Source organism: Colletotrichum godetiae, assembly GCF_030913485.1.
Source record: "Colletotrichum godetiae strain CBS 193.32 chromosome Unknown BDP55scaffold_32, whole genome shotgun sequence".
Classification (NCBI taxonomy): Eukaryota; Fungi; Ascomycota; class Sordariomycetes; order Glomerellales; family Glomerellaceae; genus Colletotrichum; species Colletotrichum godetiae.
Genome location: NW_026851280.1, coordinates 295781 through 315063, shown reverse-complemented (window position 1 = coordinate 315063; position 19283 = coordinate 295781). Strand labels below are relative to the sequence as shown.

General features: G+C 50.8%; 8 protein-coding genes across 8 annotated transcripts; 6 read left to right on the top strand and 2 right to left on the bottom strand.

The window, feature by feature from the left end:
* Nucleotides 1-711: 711 nt before the first annotated feature.
* Nucleotides 712-3903, top strand: BDP55DRAFT_670710 (CTP synthase). Its single transcript, XM_060575405.1, has 11 exons — nt 712-948; nt 1147-1203; nt 1270-1317; nt 1472-1499; nt 1617-1746; nt 1803-1907; nt 2028-2052; nt 2122-2149; nt 2200-2336; nt 2387-3379; nt 3433-3903. Exons 1-11 carry the CDS (start codon nt 874-876, stop codon nt 3538-3540), a joined length of 1734 nt encoding a protein of 577 aa, XP_060427277.1. The 5' UTR covers nt 712-873; the 3' UTR covers nt 3541-3903.
* Nucleotides 3904-4473: 570 nt separating this feature from the next.
* Nucleotides 4474-6628, top strand: BDP55DRAFT_586605 (general substrate transporter). Its single transcript, XM_060570878.1, has 4 exons — nt 4474-4897; nt 4985-5392; nt 5460-5859; nt 5912-6628. The coding sequence occupies exons 1-4, from the start codon at nt 4687-4689 to the stop codon at nt 6546-6548; spliced, it is 1656 nt and encodes a 551-aa protein (XP_060427276.1). The 5' UTR covers nt 4474-4686; the 3' UTR covers nt 6549-6628.
* A 1171-nt stretch (nt 6629-7799) lies between these two features.
* On the top strand, nt 7800-8170 carry BDP55DRAFT_730721 (uncharacterized protein; the record flags this gene model as incomplete). The annotated part of the gene is made up of 2 exons (XM_060579724.1): nt 7800-8010; nt 8145-8170. 2 exons carry the CDS (start codon nt 7800-7802, stop codon nt 8168-8170), a joined length of 237 nt encoding a protein of 78 aa, XP_060427275.1.
* Nucleotides 8171-8648: 478 nt separating this feature from the next.
* On the bottom strand, nt 8649-9077 carry BDP55DRAFT_634213 (uncharacterized protein; the record flags this gene model as incomplete). The annotated part of the gene is made up of 1 exon (XM_060572640.1): nt 8649-9077. The coding sequence occupies one exon, from the start codon at nt 9075-9077 to the stop codon at nt 8649-8651; it is 429 nt and encodes a 142-aa protein (XP_060427274.1).
* A 1406-nt stretch (nt 9078-10483) lies between these two features.
* On the top strand, nt 10484-12592 carry BDP55DRAFT_228578 (heterokaryon incompatibility protein). The gene has a single exon (XM_060566133.1). It carries the CDS (start codon nt 10635-10637, stop codon nt 12507-12509), a length of 1875 nt encoding a protein of 624 aa, XP_060427273.1. The 5' UTR covers nt 10484-10634; the 3' UTR covers nt 12510-12592.
* Nucleotides 12593-12830: 238 nt separating this feature from the next.
* On the top strand, nt 12831-13415 carry BDP55DRAFT_670693 (uncharacterized protein). Its single transcript, XM_060575404.1, has 2 exons — nt 12831-13064; nt 13142-13415. The coding sequence occupies exons 1-2, from the start codon at nt 12966-12968 to the stop codon at nt 13376-13378; spliced, it is 336 nt and encodes a 111-aa protein (XP_060427272.1). The 5' UTR covers nt 12831-12965; the 3' UTR covers nt 13379-13415.
* Nucleotides 13416-14554: 1139 nt separating this feature from the next.
* On the top strand, nt 14555-16751 carry BDP55DRAFT_614451 (sugar transporter-like protein; the record flags this gene model as incomplete). The annotated part of the gene is made up of 10 exons (XM_060571241.1): nt 14555-14755; nt 14821-14969; nt 15021-15206; nt 15264-15310; nt 15360-15467; nt 15537-15931; nt 15992-16154; nt 16218-16241; nt 16325-16440; nt 16502-16751. The coding sequence occupies exons 1-10, from the start codon at nt 14727-14729 to the stop codon at nt 16749-16751; spliced, it is 1467 nt and encodes a 488-aa protein (XP_060427271.1). The 5' UTR covers nt 14555-14726.
* Nucleotides 16721-18168, bottom strand: BDP55DRAFT_670691 (S-adenosyl-L-methionine-dependent methyltransferase). Its single transcript, XM_060575403.1, has one exon. It carries the CDS (start codon nt 17909-17911, stop codon nt 16841-16843), a length of 1071 nt encoding a protein of 356 aa, XP_060427270.1. The 5' UTR covers nt 17912-18168; the 3' UTR covers nt 16721-16840.
* Nucleotides 18169-19283: the final 1115 nt, after the last annotated feature.

Here is a 19283-nt window from a genome sequence, read left to right as displayed (position 1 = left end):
GAACACGAGCCCGGAGAAGCGTCGAAGCGCTCAGAAATGAAGCTGTCATGAGATGCTACTCATTACTCACTGAAATGACTGGTTGGCGGTGTGATGTAATTCAATTGCTTGTTATCATGGCTACTCTGAACTTAGAAGGGGAACCTATGTTTGCCTAGTAATGCAAGGAAATTGTCAGTTGTACTAATGCGTTAAGCTATTCACTTCAAAACTACTCAAAATGCGACGATTTAATCTTTACCAATAGTGAGTTCAGGCAAAAGAGAAAACTGCAAGCACAATATTTATCATAAACGCCTGCAAAATGTATCTGAAATCTTGGATAGCATGTTACATCCTGTTGTGGCTCTGTGTCCTCTCATGACCAGTTTTACATGTGGCTCATGAGGAGGAACTCGGTGAGCGAAGAGATCACCTCGGTGTGTGGCACGTGAGCAAGCCTCGTTTCTCATCAAGGTGTGGCTCAAATCCACTTTACACGACTCACGGACCACCCCACCCCGCTACGCTGCCCGCTCCTCGTTGCCCTCCGCTGTGATCGAGGCACGCCGCAGACGGCAGGACCCCGGTCCCCTGAGGTCAAGTTCCGAAGGGCGTAGGCAGGCGGGCAGGCGGGCAGGCACGCCGCACGCAGAAAATAACCGGGCAGGTTCAGAGGCTGCACCGGCCATCATGCGTTATCGATAACCAAAAATTTCTTTACTTCCGACCGCGTCGCGTCCCGCCTTTCACTCTTGACTCTCTTTCTTCCCTCCCCTCCATTCTGCCAAACAAGAGTTGATCGCCACCAGACAGCCTCGCCCCCTCATCTTGAACGTATACCATACCCCTTACGAAAGATTTTTGTTGTCCTGTCGCCAAAAGTCAGCCATCATGCGTTACGTTCTCGTCTCAGGCGGTGTCATCTCTGGAGTGGGCAAGGGCATCATCGCCTCTTCCACGGGTCTGGTGTGTATCCGAACCCCTGTTAAAATTTCCTTATCTGCGGGCTGTGACTTCACACCTGAGAAGCTCTGCCACACCACCAAGCCATTGGGTTATGGCAGGGTGTTTTCTCCTTGGGATCTCACAGCCATATCATGCATGCATGCAATGCAGTCAAGCTCACGATGCATCATTGCTAACGGTTGAGGTTTTAATGAATAGCTTCTCAAGACCTTGGGACTGCGCGTCACTAGCATTAAGATCGACCCGTACCTGTCGGTGAGTGAAACTACCTCTGAACCCCTCTCTTGACTATGTGTTCCAGTGACTGACAATGACATGCAGGTCGATGCTGGTCTTATGGCCCCCGCTGAGCACGGCGAATGCTTTGTGGTTCGTACTCCTTGAACCCTGAAATGCTCTTCCTGGTCCGGAGGAATAGGGGCAAGTGCCCCTACCCAAGTCTCGTATATCATGACGAGACGTTGGTGATACCCGGAGCAATCTTTGATGTTATGACTCGACGGAAGAAGCTGACCATCATCAGTTGCACGATGGCATGGAGGTAGATCTCGGTAGGTGAACCTCTGGACGACATCTGAATCATGGCTTTTCCCCCTTTTTCGTCCCGGGGAAAAGGCCGTCGCCATTCGCATCAATCGCATTTCTCTGACACAGAGGCTCGCACATAGACCTGGGCAACTACGAGCGCTACCTTAACATCCGTCTGACGGGCGAGCACAACATCACCACCGGCAAGGTGTACAGACACGTCATTGACAAGGAGCGCCGCGGCGATTACCTTGGAAAGACGGTTCAGGTGTACGTTTGGCCTCCATAGGTCTACCTGCATCTTTCAGTTTGCTGACAGATTCTAGCGTGCCCCACGTTACCGATGCGATTCAGGACTGGATCGAGCGTGTTGCCAAGATTCCCACAGACGATTCTGGCGAGGAGCCCGATGTCTGCATTATCGAGCTTGGGTACGTCTCAACGGGTTCCCTTTGCAACTCATAACGACCTGCTTCGCACACGGATTCTTGGGTTCTAAGATCGTGTCGTTGCGGATATCAAGTGGTTTAGATGCTAATATGCTACTGCAGAGGCACAGTCGGTGATATCGAGAGCGTACGTTTTCCCAGAGACGTGCTCAACAAAGAGGACGTTCCACTTGAAGTAATCTAACACCATATCTAGATGCCCTATGTCGAGGCATTGACTCAATGTTTGTGCCATAAGCTTCTCCGGGCTGGTTCGACTGCTGACTCCTGATAGTGCGCCACAGAGCCGGAAGCGGCAACTTCATTCAGATCCACGTCTCCTACGTGCCCACCATCCACGGCGAGCAGAAGACGAAGCCCACACAGCATGCCGTGAAGACAGTCCGCAGTTACGGCCTGGTTCCTGATATGGTAGGAACGCATACTTCTGATGGTTCGTCCTACTGCTAACAACTACCCAGATCGCCTGCCGCTGCGAGCAGCCTCTCGAGGAGGCTACCGTGAGGAAGATCGCCCTCCTCTGCCAGGTCGATGTTCCTCAGGTCCTCGTCGTCCGCGACATGCCCACCATTTACCAGGTTCCCCTTCTCCTGGAGGAGCAGAACCTCATCCCCTGGCTGCGCAAGGCCGTCAACCTGGACGCCCTGTCCATCCCCCAGTCTCGTATCGCCGAGGGTGCGGCACTGTGGAAGACATGGGCTTCCGTTGTCAGCCGCCCGTACGATGGTGAGATCAACATTGCCCTCGTCGGCAAGTACGTCAAGTCCCAGGACGCCTACCTGTCCGTTGTCAAGTCTCTGGAGCACTCGGCGATGCACCTGCGCAAGAAGCTCAACATCTGCTGGGTTGATGCGGAGCACCTCGAGATTCAGGCCAAGTCTGCAGACCAGGCCCAGTACCACAAGGCGTGGCACGATGTCTGCACCGCCTCCGGTATCATCGTTCCCGGTGGCTTCGGTACCAGAGGTACTGAGGGTATGATGAAGGTTTCCAAGTGGGCGCGCGAGAACGGCACCCCGTTCCTCGGTGTCTGCCTTGGTTTCCAAACCGCCATCATTCAGTACGCCCGCGACTTTCTCAACGTCCCCAACGCCACCTCGGAGGAGTTCGACGCCCAGGCCGAGAACAAGGTCGTCATTTACATGCCTGAGATCAGTCGTGACAAGCTCGGCGGTACCATGCGCCTCGGCCTCCGCCCGACCGAGTTCCAGCCCGGCAGCGAGTGGTCCAAGCTGCGCGCCCTGTACGGCGAGGCCGAGTCGGTGGAGGAGAGACACCGCCACCGTTACGAGGCCAACCCGGCCTACGTCGAGAAGCTCTCCGAGGCTGGGTTGAACTTCATCGGAAAGGATGAAACTGGCGAGCGCATGGAGATCTTTGAGCTCCAGAATCACCCCTACTTCGTCGGAACCCAGTTCCACGCCGAGTACCAGTCCAAGGTCCTCAACCCCAGCGTACGTCTGCCCCCACATCCCTTCTTCCCGCGTAATGCTGACAAGCAGGACAGAGACCCTACCTCGGCTTCGTCGCCGCCAGCGCGGGATGCCTCGACCGCGTGGTCAAGGAGGAGCTCGCAGCCTCCAAGCAGACCAATGGCGTCAAGCACGTTGTCTAAGAATATTTCGTCCCTTTTTCTCTCGCATTTTTCTTCCAGTATTATTGAAAGACGGGATACACGATAAAAAATGTTTATTCCAAGGTAGACATGACATGGGCAGGCAAGGCATCCGAGAAGGCAGTTGGGATTTCTTTTACTCAAACCACTAGAGATTATATTGGGCTATCCAGAAATGAACCAACCAAAACAACTCATGAATGAACGCGCGTCTGATTAGATGGGGAACTTATCTTGGGGGTAAGGCGGATGGCATTCTCGGCGGCGCGGGCGTTTTCTTGTTTTAAAGAATGATCAAAGCTGCATATTAAAAATTCTGGGCTACAAATATAGGGGAAATTGCTCTCATTTTCAATCTTGACCGCATAATTACTCTCCCTTCTGCAAGTGAATTAGGACCAGCCTGTTTGCTTGGCTTTTCTCCATTCACTACTTGTGCGTTTCCTGCTTCGATATTCAAGCTTTGGTTTCGCCAAGCGGCTCCGGAAAAGGTAGACTTCAAGTGGTCTAGGAAAAGAATAAGTTCACGTAAATCTTGCCAATGCATCTGCCGAAGCACGGAAAAGCTACCATCCGCATAACATAATTCGACGAGGTATTTCCCGCCAATGAAGGTCTGGCGGTTATGTTTGTTGAACTGTTTGTTTGGATCCTACCTAAGATATGAATGCATGATACCATGGTCAGCTGCGCATGTCGACATATCGAGTAACACTACCAACTTGATGGTCCTGGTATTCTAGCAAGACGCGGTGATATGAAGTGCCGTCTTGGCGTGAACGTGGGATTCTCGTACATCTTGTCTATACCGTTGGTCTCTGCATCGTCACCCCGCAGTGAGAATGAGGGGTGCATGCGGCCACATGGGATGCTGTTGGAGTGAGGGATGAAGCAGCAGGGGGTGGGGGGTGTCGTATTACTCCGAACCGATCAGTTGGACTGCCCGATATTCCCAAAAGGTCTATTTGGGGGAAACGCCGTCTCGGCGACGGCTGAGAGATGACTGCACCTGCTGTAGAGTCTTTGATATAAAGTCGACGGGGGAGGACCTCACTTAGACGCTGCCTTGCCCGGCAAGAGACCACGACCATACCGTTGAGCCTCATGACTGCTTACGGGACTCCTTACATGGTATAAACTTTGAAGATGGCGAAACACGATGAAGCGACAGAGCACCGCGTCGAGGCGACGACCTCCGCCTTGGACGACGAAAAGAATAACGCCCTAACCCACCGCCACGCCAAAGAAGTCAACGTCCAGTCCGTCGCCCTCGCCGATGCCATTGCCAAAGACAAACCCGACTATAAATCAAAGTCGCAAATGACGCTCTATGCTATGATGTGTCTCTGCGTTCTAAGTGCGTATCCCAAACACCCTCCATCTCTTCCCAACGAGATGAGATATGTGAAACCAAGAATTTTACCCTAGCTAACCAACCCCACAGACGGCATAATGAACGGCTACGACGGCTCCGTAATGTCCGCCATAAACGCAATGGACCCCTTCCAATCCCGCTTTGAAATCGGCCTCACTGGCGAACTCAACGGCGCCGTCTTCTCCATCTACACTGTAGGCAGCATCATCGGCAGCCTCTTGTGCGGGTACATTATGGACCGCTGGGGCCGCCGCGCCTGCATGTTCTCGGGCGCGTCCATGATTGTCCTCGGCTCCGTGCTGCAGGCGAGCAGCTTCAAGCTGCCGCAATTTTTCATTGGGCGGTTCATTGTCGGTACGGGGACGCCCATGTGCGGGACATCGGCGCCGGTATTCTTGGTCGAGATTGCGTATCCTACGTGGAGGGGGTTGGCGGGGGGGTTGTATAATGTTTTGGGGTGGTATATTGGTGCGAATAGTAAGTCTGTTCTCCTTTGGGTAACTTGGTTAGATGTTTGAGACGGGGAGCTGACCGGTGGTGATAGTGGCTGCTTGGACATGCTACGGCACAAACTTCATCCACAACGACTGGGCGTGGCGTATCCCCTACATCGTTCAGCTCGTCCCGGCCACCATTGTCATCTCGGTCGTCTGGTTCCTACCGGAGAGCCCGCGCTGGCTGTGGTCACAGGGACAGACTGATCGCGCGACGGAGATTTTAACAAAGTACCACGGCGACGGGAACCCGCACTCGGCTCTTGTCAAGCTCGAGCTCGATGAGATTCGGATGTCGTTGGAGGCCGAGCAGGAGCTTCGCAATAATAACTGGAACTATAAGATCCTTATGAACAACAGGCCTAATCGGTACCGCATGTGGCTTATCATGCTTGTCGCCGTCTTTTCTCAGTTTATTGGGGGTTCCGTGATTTCGTACTATCTACCTGCGTCAGTAACACATTTCCAGCATTAAGTAGAATATTACTAATTGGATTTGCAGCATGGTGCGAGGCGTCGGTATCACGGACTCAAGCCGACAACTCCTCCTCAACGGAATCAACACCGTCATCTCCTTCGTCAGCGGCATCTTCGGCTCCTTCTTCGTCGACAAAGTCGGCCGCAGACCGCTCTTCCTTTGGGGCACCCTCCTCACGGGACTCGTCTACATCCCCATCAACATCCTCGCCGCAAAAGCAGAACACCACCTCGACGAAGGCACAACAGTCCCCAAAGCCCAAGCCTACGCCTTCATCGCCATGATCTTCTCGTACGGCATCTTCTGGGGCTTCTGCTGGACGCCGCTGCAGGCGCTGTACCCGGCCGAGATTCTGAACAACGAGATTCGGGCCAAAGGGATGGGCGCTAAGGGGTTCATTTCTGGTGTTGCGAGCTTTATTAATACGTATGGGACGTCTGTGTCGATTAAGCATATTGGGTGGAAGACGTATACGATTTTCTTGGTGTTGCATTTTGTGCATCTGGGCTTGATGTATTTGTCTTGTGTTGAGACCAAGGAGAGGACGTTGGAGGAGTTGGAAGAGATTTTTAGTGATGAGAAGCCGGTGAAGAGGAGTTTGCAGAAGACTACGGTTGTCGTCGATCGCGGGTTGGGGGCTAAGGTTAAGGATGATGCTTGAGTAGCAGGTTTCTCATGGACTACTACCTTGAGAAGAGAAAATTAGTTTACCTAGCTTGCAATGAACTATCAATATTTCTGCCTACATACTTTACGCAGAATAGAAGGCCTGTGGGCGTACTGACTTCTTGTCAGGGTACTTTCCACAAGGGTGCGGAAGCACTGAATAGATACTCCAACTATTCTACAGAATCCAAAACTTGTAAAGAGTAACAAGCACCGAGCCGATCGAGGGCCTACTTCGTCCCAAGAGCCGTTCCTATTCCTGAAAACCACTGAAGGCGTGACACAGCTAACTTAAAGGCCATGATAGTCGAATGAACTCATCGTTAAGTGCCTGAAAAAAGGGTTGAGACATTGATTTAAACTGGAAGCCGTCAACTTCGTGAATGTTTCGCCTGGGTTGATTCCGTAGAGTTAAGCCTCGCCCCGGCTCGCCAGCCCTTGACGCCATGGGACACGACTTGGGTAGCGAACTCGGGCGCTGGAAGTTCTACAAGCAGAAACTCTACAAGAGTCTTCAACACTCCTCCTCAACTCTGTGAGGGCTTGTTTAACTGGCCACAGATTTGAGACGTGTTCTTCATCTTCAAGCTTTGGAGTAAGCCGTGGATTTGCTGCTTCAACTGCCCGGTACCTATACGAAGCTCGGTTTCGGACTCGACTCAACTGTAAGCTCGGACCAGCTTTGATTTGATGCCGCTCATTACTTGATTCGGGTTGATCGTGCCCGTATTGGAGTTGCCTGAGGGTAGTAGTTGTGCCTGGCAATTAATTAGGTTTTTGACTCGTCCCATAGCTTCAGATTCTTCCAAGTGGCAATGCGTATTAACCATGCTCTAAATGGTTGAGACTCGCCGAGGTGTAGTTTCCCGATGTCGATGATTAGAAAATTGCCATGAGTCAGTCGTGTTTGCACGGTTATTGAAAGAACTGGTGGATGTTAAGCTTCAACCTGACGCAGCCAGTAATTTCGTATTAATTACAGCCATTTCGCGCATGCGGATTTGCGGATTATCTGAGCTCCATTTCCTTTTCAGGTCATCATATCCACGAACAAATTGGCGACAGGAATCTGAGGAAATGATTAGAAGGGCCTCTAGGATATCTTTCGTATATAAACAGTCAATTCTTGGCTTCAGTACACCTTGCTGCACTTGTCTTCCGCCGCTTCTCAAATCACGTACTCAAACACCATCCTGGATTTCTGCTGTTGAAGTTTCCATCAAGAGCTTTGTCCCACACTGCCAAAATGCAATTCTCATCAATCTTCGCGACGCTGATGCTCGCCATCACCGTCACAGCTATCCCCGCAGGCGATGGTTGCCGCAAGTCGGAGGGCACCAAGACCACCTGCGTCATGTCGAGCAACCGCATGGCCTGCGACTGGCCAGCGTCATGCCCCGTTGGTCAGAGGGTCAAGTTCTTGGACAACTCGCCGCAGTGCAAGGATAAACCGGCGGGTACGCCGTGTACCGGATACTGGAGCTGTTGCCCCCGGTAATTCGTCTTGCTCGACTGAAGTTACGAGGAATTGAAAGGTGAGTCTTCTAAAGTCTAACTTTGCGCGTCTACCCTTGAAACACTCAACTAAAAGTCAGCCTAGCATATATGTTTATCTAAGGACTATGTTGTCTAAAGTTCTGTGTACATGCATGTTCTGGGTCGGCGTTGGGAAAAGTTCATGATGGCCGTGCCTCCGAGGCATCGAGTCGATGGGACTTTTTTTCTTCTTTTCTTCTTTTTTTGTTTTTTATTTTTGTTTATAAGCTCTTACATATCAAGGTGTCTATTCTTACAAAGTCCCAGTCTGCGCTGTACTACTGGAAAAATACGAAGTTCCAAGGGCAACATTTCATTCAATATTATCGCCGTTTCCCGGCCGAGAACTTTACATCCCAATGGTTATAACGGACACCGTACCACTTATCGTGGAGAGGGTTCAGTGGACCAGTGAGCGCTAGCATTGGTGGCAGAGAGGAACCAATTTTTATGGATTTATCTCAAGTCGTTAAGCCGAACTGCCACTCATACTCATCCGTTTCCCCATTCTCTCCGAGGTGAGAGCACGAGCTCTTTGACGAACGATTTCCCAGCCCAATCATTTACCCGAGATGCTGACAATGGTTGGATCCGAGGAGTCGTAGTCAACGTAGTGGGTCTCAGACAGAGTGAGAACATTGAGCCTGTAGCTGTCACCGCTCTTGTCAGTAAAGCTGTAGTCGTAGGTGTCTTGGACGTTGATCGTCAATCTCCACTTGTAGATGCTGTACCACGGGGCTTGTTTGAGCTTGTACCAGGTGGTTGCCGTCTGGTTCTGGACATCATCGGGAGGGGCTCCTTCGCTGCCGACAGTCCAGTTGGCTTGGACATTGCTGAAGGGAGGTCCGCTCGCCGCACATTCGTCCGCCTCAACAGGATCCGAAATATCGTATTCATCTGCTTTGACGCGATAGGAGCCACCGTTATCAGTTTCCAGCTCCTGCCAACCGATCTCGGCATCAGGGGGTGCTTGCTCGTCGTCGGACATGGTGATATTGGGAAGTGAATTGACTGGAAGTATTTTCAAAATACAATACTTGTACTCCAGTTACACAAGAGATGTTTCTGAAGAGAACTTAGAAGGTGTGTTCTTAATTTCCAGAACTCCTCCGTTGGATGCGAATAACGCCTCTAAATATACGTGCTTTGAGGGTCTCTGCCCAGGCCGACACATGGACTGAAGAACCCCTCACCTGCCACCGTACTGACTTGAGGTAACTGAACCCCATACAAGCCAGCTCTGCTACTGTCTCAGGCTCGCAGAATGTGCCTACAAGTGGCATCATTCGTCGAGCTCATCATGCTACACGTGGATTGCATGCTCTGCGGATGGACATAAGTGGAAGTCATCATGCGGACGATATCTAGCGTGGCGTTCTCGGCCAGGAAACGGCGGTGACGTTGCGGGGGCGGGACGGCACGGCCTTTGCCGCCATTGGCTCACGTACGGCTGTTTCATCTCTCCGCAACCACTGTTCACGATCTATGTAGACTACTTAACTAGGGGACTTGCTTTAGATCGACAGAGTTTCAGCTCAGAGCTAGATAGCTCTCACAGCGATCACATATCGCTGCTGGTGAGAAGGCATCCATCCCGCTTTCGGGAAAATTCGATCCCGTTCAGCTAGAAGTTGGTCCCGGTGTTGTGTCTCAGATGGGCGGTAAAGCTCTGATAGCGGTGCTTGCTCTCCGACTAGCCCTCCGAAATTGTGTCCACATGTTGGCTTCGAGAGGCGTGATCTAAGCGAATTACAACATCTTGACTGGCTGATCGACACTGCACTATCGAACTGTGATTAGTTGTTTATGAGACAGCATCTCAGCCGCAATTAGGGACGGAAAAGCGCAGACTTCAAACATCTCGCTCGATTGGAAGAATTTCGAAGAACCAGATAAATCCCGACCACCAACTTCCCTTACAACCACCGCAAGCGACCCTTCAACGTTGGAGGGATTCTGACGGAGTGGCCGTAGGAAAACTCGCTATGGAGTGCACTATGCCGTTTCCAAGACCAGCAACCAGGTTATCACACTGCTGCTCATCTACGTCAAGCTCGTGGAATTTGAGGAACGGCAAGGGAGTATTTTTTTGCTCACATTTTCGTGGGACAGATAAGAGACTTCTAGCACCATTCCAATCTCCGAGATGCTCACACGGAGATGGAATACCCGAATCGCAAAGTAGCCAGTGCAACAGCGATCGACTGGTACTTCCAGTGGACCCGAGAATTGGACGGGGTTAACATACAGGATGGCCGTGATCTTGTTGCCAACTGTAACTTGCTTGAACACAAGTAAGTATTCAGGAAACGAGATCTCGGGACTGAAGCGCGCTATTCGAGCGGAGTTGCAGCGCTCGCTTACAGACTGATCCTTCGCCGGGGGTAAGCGTGCCACGTAAAATTGCTTAGTACTTTAACTTAGGTGACCCCATGACACCATCGACTACAAATCCATAACTCTCTCTCCCTTCCGTCAGCCAAAGCCCTCATCACTTTGTGCAGATTTCAGCAAGTTTTGCATCCCCCAATCTCTCAGCTCTGCCATGATACTGGCTACGATTTATTCGAGTCGACTGGCTAGCCGGTGTATCCGGATTTTGGTTCTGCAGCCTGGTCCTGACACTGACCCGATCCAGATTGGACTCCAAGAAGTCAGTATCGACGATTCCCCGACTTTCGAGGCCCTGTCATATGTCTGGGGAGATCCGTCACAGCGCCGAGAGGTCGACTGCTCGGGACAACCAGTCTCAATTACTGAGAACCTTAACGATGCTCTCCGGCACTTTCGGCGTCCAGACCGAGCATTGTTGATATGGGCAGATGCCCTATGCATCAACCAAGACGACATGGACGAGAGAGCTGAGCAGGTAAAACTTATGAGAGAGATCTATTCCCGTGCCGACAAGGTGGTGGTCTGGCTAGGCCTCGACGACGAAGGTCGGGCCCCCCGTGCGATATCTTTGATTGAGACTATCCATCAAGCTTGCGACGATCACGCACTCGCTAAGAATATTGAGCTCTTGAGCATGGCTCACTTTACACCGGCGACAGAGGCGCTGGAGGGACTTGCAGGGGTCTCGATCGAGAACATCTTCGCGGTCGGCGTGCGTTTGGGCAAACCGGATCCGGAGCCAGAAGATTGGGAAGCACTCAGCTGGCTACTGTCTCGACCTTGGTTCACCCGAGTTTGGTGCGTGCAAGAGATTGTTCTCGCCTGTTCATCCAGAGTTTACGTCGGCTCTGTATCCCTAAATTGGGTCAAGTTGGGGGTCACAGCTGCCTGGCTAAGAGAGCACCATCTCGCAAACGACTATGATGTATCGCCTGAGATCGAAGGTATGCCGTTTGACAATGCGCATGCAATGTTCGACACAAGCGATATACGAGAATCGACATTTTTGGAAATACTCATTGCGTTTCGAGATCACCATGCTACAAACTTGAGGGACAAGGTCTACGGGCTGCTGGGACTCATGCGCCCAGAAAATCTCGAGCTTTTCCCTAGCGTAGACTACCGAAAGAGCGTGGCGGAGGTTTACGCCGATGTTGTCATCACTGCTGTCAGAGACAGCGCGTCGTTGGCTTCTTTGTGTTATGTCCAACATGGTGTCGAGTACAACCGGATCGATATTCCTTCTTGGGTACCAAGATGGGATGTAAGTGGTGACATTTCAACTATCCTTGATAGCCGATCCCTAACAGCCTGGAAAGAGGGCGACAAGCACGGTCTTCCAGGACTGAAAGATTTCACGGCATCATTGGACGGCAAGCTATCCGTGCCTGGTGTCAGATTCGACACCATTGGTTGGATATCCCGCACTCTCGACGTTCAAGACTTCAGGGAAAGATCCACGGGAACTGCAGTATCACCTCACCCAATGATAGATCTCTGGAATCTTGCGTCTTCAAACAAGTCGTATCCAGGGTCTCAATTTGAAGACTCGCTTATGTCCGTGTTAATGATGGCCCTTACTCTGACTGCTGGGGTTACTGATGGATACGAGCGCGTCGATCAGCTCGAATCATCTGACGACCGTGAGCAGTTCCATGCAGACTATCTGACATACACACAAAACTTACTTGAAGTCTCTGGCCTAGAGTCTCCAACTTTCGAGCCTCTGAACATAGCGTTGAGTGATGGAAACGCCTCCCGGTTCAGAATCGCAGCGTCTCGTGCTTGCGACCAGCGACGAGTGATTAAGACTGCAGAGGGCTTCTATGGGCTAGCACCAGCTTGCGCAAGAGAAGGAGATGTAGTCGTCATGTTGTACGGTGGGCCGGTTCCGTTCGTTCTAAGAGAAATTGACGACGGATGGTGGCTATTGGGCGACTGTTTTATCGATCCGCTCATGCCCGAGACTGCCGACGACAAGATTAGAGCAAGGTTTGGCGAGGAGGAAGTCTTTGTGCTTGTCTGAGAACGACTCGAGGAGAACGCAGCATCGTGTAAATACATCATAGTTCAACAGCCTGATAATACTCATTTCGGCTTCCAATATCCTGGACCCCGTGAATTTAGGAAGTTCCCCTCAATCAAGAACTACCGAGGTGGATCTCGCTTTGCTGTGCCCCGGGGCTGCGTACCTTACCCCAACGAGTTACACACAGCCGATTACATCATTTTTTGGTAGGAAGAGCTCTATTTGAAGAAACCTGTTGGTCACCACGATCTTAAACCACGCGTATTGGCCGATGCCACGACCTATCATTTCCGGGCCGGAGCAGAAGGATCTTTGGAAAGCGGAGTTACTCACATAAAGTCGGGGAAATCCCAACGAGCCCCTCAAAAACGCTTTTAAATAATCTTTCTTCGGGACTAAAGACTAAACTTTGGACATCATACAATTAATAAGAAACAAACGACCTTTTTCAAAATGCACTCCATGTCAGAAACCCCCGAGATCGTCATCCCTCAGGACCAGGCGGGATCCACAGAGTACCAAGAAAACTGGAGCTTTATTGACGATGTAAAGGTTAGTAATCGCCTTGTACTGATTAATACCCAAGCCGGTCATGTGGATGGTGCTGATTCCCCCGACCAACATCTCAGCGACGCTTCGAGACAACTCAGCCAGAGGTTTATGCGGCCTTTATTCAGGCCTTGAGTAGATTCTACACTGCCACACAAAACAATACCGGAAACTCTGAAGGGGTGCTTTTTGAGACTCACGAGACCGTGAAGGCGTTGCTGCAAGGACACGATGACTTACTGGAGAGGTTCGAAAGCAGTCTTCCCCAAGATTATCTTTATCGGAGGCATGAAGCAGCCGCAACGAGGCAAAGCTAGGACCTTGCGAAGAAAATTATTTACTTTACCTATGGAGTTTCTCTTCGACAGCTGAATGATTGAATGAAACTGTCAGTGCCGGGTGATTTCATTTAAGTATACCTGGGTTAAGTTGTCTCTGATGAATCCTATTGACACACCTCAAGCTTGTTGGTCTCACACGATGATGTGAACCGGGCTGGGAAACTGGGAAGAGACATTGTTTTATAATGCGTCTGGCCTTTTTAGGCCGTCGTAACTCATCTCGTATCATGGCGACAACCTCCGGAAGCCTGTCTGAAATCAAGCCGCATTGAATGAACGTCATATGACAAGACAGGCTCGGCTAAGCTGTGCTTGCATGAGTCCGGGTCAATGGAGGCGCTCGGTACACAAGCATTCTGGTGTTCTGAGCTTATCCGGTCCAGGAATTGCATCCATGTTCCTTTTCCGTGCAGGCTGCCTCCATCGCCCGTGCGATATTTCTTTCTCACCCCAACGCCCCAACTTAACACTCCCAAGTTCTTCATGGAAAGCTGTTTCCAACTTGCGGAGATCCTCCGCAAACTCCAACCACACAAATCACTCAACCAACCGTAACTCGCCAATGCCGCTTTCCCCACAGCTCCCGGATGGTCTTGGCGTACTTCCCCCTCTTCCTGAACAATCCTAGAGTCTTGGTCCCAACGCTAGTCCGTGAGACATTGCTGTCGGCTGTTTCTAGCTTTCTCCAGGTTGGGCCTAAGAAGATCCCTGAGATTCATGTGCTTCCACTCATCAGTGACATCTCTGTGCATGTCAAATACGGGAATTCATATTGCCATCCAATTACAAGTCATACTGTCAGCCCCGGACTTTCGCAACTCTAGTCTGGGGTTGCGGGGTGGCTCAACCATGTGGGGGATCAAGAGCGAAGGTTTCTTGATACTCGCGCGACTCGAGAACCCTGTTATGTATCAATTAGGATGAAAGTACTTCTACCGGCCCGGTGACCTTCCAGGAAAACGGTTCGGATGCAATGTCATGCCGGTCGTTTGAAGAAATCCTAGACTGTGAGCCTGCTGTGTCTCTATATAGACCTGCCGGCAACCTTTTCGGTTCTAGATCCGACACCCCTAACTGACCACTGTGCCACTCAGAGCATTATTCCATCGCATTATTTCAAATAAGACCCAAACACCTTTCGGTCACAATGACCTCTAAGGCCGATCTTGAGGTCCGCCATCTGCGTAAGGCGGCCGAGAATGAGGTAGAAGAAAAGCTTGGGCAGTCTGCCATTTACGAAGCCAAGCAAGCTTCGGACGAGGAACATGCGCAGACACTTCGTCAGGCACTCAGCCAGAACCGCAAGGCTGTCTTTTGGTCTATCATGATCTCCATGTCCATTGTGATGGAAGGGTAAAAACTTTCCTGCTTTACTATTCACTATCCCGAGGCACGTGCTAATCAATGATTCCCTCTAGATATGATGTCATCCTGATTAACAACTTTTTTGCCTATCCGGAGTTCCAAAAGAAGTATGGTAGTTGGTACGGCGAAGAAATTGGTTATCAGGTCTCTGGGCCGTGGCAAACAGGCCTGACGATGGCTTCCACGGTCGGTGCCATCTTTGGTAAGCGCATGCATTCGGCTTTCCAAATCAACTAGCAACTAACATCAACAGGCGGGTTGATGAACGGATACTTCGCGTCCAAATATGGCTATCGATGGGTCATGATTGGTGCCATGTTCTTCCTGAACTGCTTTATCTTCGTCGTGTTCTTTGCGCACTCTGCCGCCATGCTTCTAGTTGGACAAATTCTCTGCGGCCTTTCCTGGGGTGTTTTTGCGACACTCAGTCCAGCCTACGGTGAATCTCATCTAAGATATTTGGTTTCTTGCCCCCTACTGACTAGTCATGCCATAGCCTCCGAGGTCTGTCCTACCAATCTACGCGGTTACATGACTACATATGTGCGTTGTCTCCAGGCTAATATGAGGTGTTACAACTAACCCGGCTCAGGTGAATCTTTGCTGGGCAACTGGCCAGCTTATTGCTGCTGGTGTTCTCCGCGGATGTCTAAGCATTGAGGGCGAGATGGCCTACCGGATCCCTTTCGCAATTCAATGGGTAAGTTTACCCCGACAGGCTATCTTCTAGACTTTGAGCCGCATCACCTAACAGAACACGTGGAACAAGCTCTGGCCAGTCCCTCTGATGGTTGTTTCCTATCTTGCCCCTGAAAGTCCGTGGTTTCTAGTCCGGAAAGATCGTCTTGAAGACGCTAGACGGTCCATCGAGAGACTCAGCGGGAATAAGACTCAAGACCAAATCAACGCTCAATTAGCAATGATGGTTCACACAACCAAAGTCGAATCAGGAGTGACCAGCGGTGTGACATACCTTGATTGTTTCAAGGGCATTGATCGTCGACGCACGGAAATTTGCTGCATAGCGTTTGCGGGGCAAGTCATGTCTGGCAGCAGCTTCGCTTACACCCCGACATACTTCTTTACTACCGCGGGAATGAGAACAGCGAATGCGTTCGAACTGAGTCTAGGAGCAAAGGGCATGGCCTTTATTGGAACCGTTTTGTAAGAACCTTCCGTCTGAATCATTCAATGATGATGATCGAGCTGACTTTAACTATTAAGATCATGGTGGCTCATTACTAATTGGGGTCGTCGCGCCATATACGTTACCGGGATTGGAGCTCTTACCGTCATCCTGTTCATCATAGGCATTCTTGATGTATCTGCTGGCGAGAAAGGCCTTTGGCCCTCTGGTGGCCTTTGTGTCTTCTGGCTATTCATATACGTGAGTGAAAACTCCTAATGCATCTGAAATACCAAAGTCAAGGGGCGAAGCTGACATTTTCAGTCTCTCACTATTGGACCTATTACTGTAAGTCACCAGGACTCAAGTCTCTAAACCCCGTCATCTTGCCTGTTGCTTTGCAGGTACACAAGTCCTAATAAACGCAACAGTACAGCGTCATCAGTGAGACTTCCTCGGTTCGGCTTCGCCCATTGACAGTCGTGCTATCACGAAATGCCTACCAGCTTGTCAATATAGTCTCTCAAGTCCTCCAGACTTACATGATGTGAGCACTACCTTCTTGGAACTGATAAATGTTGTGAAGACAGATGCTTATCGACGTCAAGGAACCCTACGGAGTGGAATCTAAGAGGCAAGGCCGGCTTCTTCTGGGCGGGTACTGCCGGGATCATCTTCGTTTGGTCATACTTTCGCCTACCTGAATGTAAAGGCCGTACGTACGAGGAGCTGGACATGCTGTTTGCCAGAGAGATCCCGGCCAGAGACTTCTCGAAGGCTCACGTGGATGCCTACGAGGAGGCTTCGGATCATGTCGAAGATGTTATGGAGGCAACGCCACGGAAAGAGGAACTTTAGATAACGCGCTTTGCTATGATAACTCGAGATAATCCACCCAAAGCTGCAAATGCCGAAAAGAGACCATCCAGCTGACTAAAGATTGTTGATCATTGCCCTAAAACTTGAAAAGGCTTCTGCCCAGTGACGACAACGAAGTCGAAGATGGGGTGAACGTCTCTCTTCCGTACTGCCGCTCGAACCCCAGCATTGAGAACTGTGACTTCCTCCGGACTCCACCCCAAAACGTCCTTGAATAATGCAGCAGTGAATGCCTCCACTCCTTCCAGGAAATTTACTCCCATAAGCGTGCCGACCTCCTTCAACCTAGCGTCTTTAGGCCAGCTGCCAATGGGCAGCTTGAATTTCTGCTCGCCCACCTTCTGGAAGCCAGCCTGTTCGGCCCAACGCTTGAAGGATGGTGCCGGGTCCATTGTTCTTCCGATCTTCTCACAGGCCTCCATGAGTCCGTCCATCATTTGAACCATAGCGTTGTCAGGCTTGAGCGAGCCATCCTCAGAGTATAGAGTGTTTGCAGATTCCTGGAACTCGACCCAGCCTCCGGGTTTCAGGTTCTCGTAGATCTGGTTTACCAGCCGAGGCCAGTCCTTGATGGAACCTGCCATGTAGCGGCAGTGAATGTAGTCGTATTGCTCAGGCTCCGCCCAGTCAAGCTCGACGTCGTCGATGATGAACTTGACGTTCGGTGGCACCCATTGCGGCTGGATGGGACTGAGGTCGTTCCCAACAATCACCTCTGCCTCGGGGTGCTCATCTCCAAATTGAATAGGCCAAATCCCTGTGCCGGTGCCGATGTCGAGAACCTTCAGCCCCTCGGTCTTGATTGGCGCAAGGTACAAGCGATCATTCATCAGCCTGAAGAAAACGTGATGGATCATATCAAGCCGGTCTTGTTCCTCCTCGTCGTTGGGAAAATTGTAGGAACCAGATTGATACCCATGGTACCGGCGACCGTGCTTCCATTCGTAAGTTGACGTGGCTGACTTGAGCGAGGTGCTGGCACGAGAAGCCTCATCGCCGCCCCAAGACGAGTCATTTTCTTCCCGATCGACTTCTACCTCCACTTCAGGAGCGGGCCGCTCGGGCTCGGGCTCAGCTACGGCTCCAGTCTGGGGGCTAGCCGGAGTCGAAGTGGCAGGAGTCGGAGTTGGTTCCGCCATTTTCCTTTCGTCGGGAGTAATGACAGAGCTTAAAGAAACAGATCAAAAGAAGAAGAAGCTTTGATGACTATGAGTCGGGAGTGTAAGGTGATCCGGGTACTCGGTAACGCCTCGTGGAGAAACAAAGGAAGATCAGAAGAAAAAAAGGAAAGCAACGCTGTCCTTCAACGGTCAGTCTCCAGTCTAGAGCCCGCTGCGGGGCACCGTAAAAGATGGTGTGGCACCCGACGGGGCATCGCGGACCTGTAAGGTGGAAGACTTGCGACGTCGGCGTCGGTTGTAATCTTGATGGAGCGCATAAAGCGGATCGTCCGGTTTCCCGATTCTAAGAGGTCGATTGACCGCTAATTCGCCGTGCTAAGTTCAGACTAGAGTTGCTGACGACAAGGATGCTCGTGGTGCAACGTCCCATCAACTGCTGACCGTTTAGAATATTCGGGAAATGATCGGCAAACTTAGGATGGAATGGGGGCTTCGATATGCCCGTCAACCATTTTTGGGGGATTTTTCAGAGCGACTTAAACCACTTCAATACAACTTATTCCACGGAGCCATCAAGTAGGTGAAAGAACGGGTTGTCTGCCGCTCAATGGATTCTGTCAACTTCTTTCTGTCTGCGACTAGTATTGCAATCGGGACTACAATTACCTTTCTCGATTACAGTGTCTCCCGGCAAGTTCTGGATGTGGCACGGCCACGCGGTACATGAAACTGAAGTACCTTATTAGTGGTGATGCGGAAACCTGCCGATAGATTCGCGGTAGGTTTTCTAGTGAATAAGTATTCCTTCCTATCTGACGGTGGATCCGTAGACAAGCCTATGGAGAACCACATGGAGATCAAGCGTCAGTTGCCCAGTGCAGACTAGAGCACTGAGCACAACTTTAGAAAGAGCCTTTCAGACAAGCCGAAAGTTGCAATATAAGTCCGCGTCGAATAATCGAGGATACACTAAGCATTATCAGCATACGAACGGCCCCAGTCATGCATATGTGGGTATGTATGAAATTCAGGAACTTGATATCTAGATTCTTTCCGGGCGCACTGGAGTCTGTGATTGAACTCTTGTGAGTTACGTTACTTGAATTATGGTCAATTACTTTGAAATTATTGGAGACACCAGTCTCATAGGACCGGCACTACATTTAATCCGCGGGAAGCACCAGCCCCAGCCTTACATCGCGATGAATTTTCATAAGTACATTTATGATGCATGAGATTTGACAAGTTAATGTGCATACGAGTCATCAGGGAAACAAACTGTTGGAAATCAACACACTTAGCTTCATCAAGAACCAGAAGTGGCCTCAAGATCCAGCGGATGCATTCAATGTATTCTAAGTAACACACAATATGAATTAGGCTGCAGACA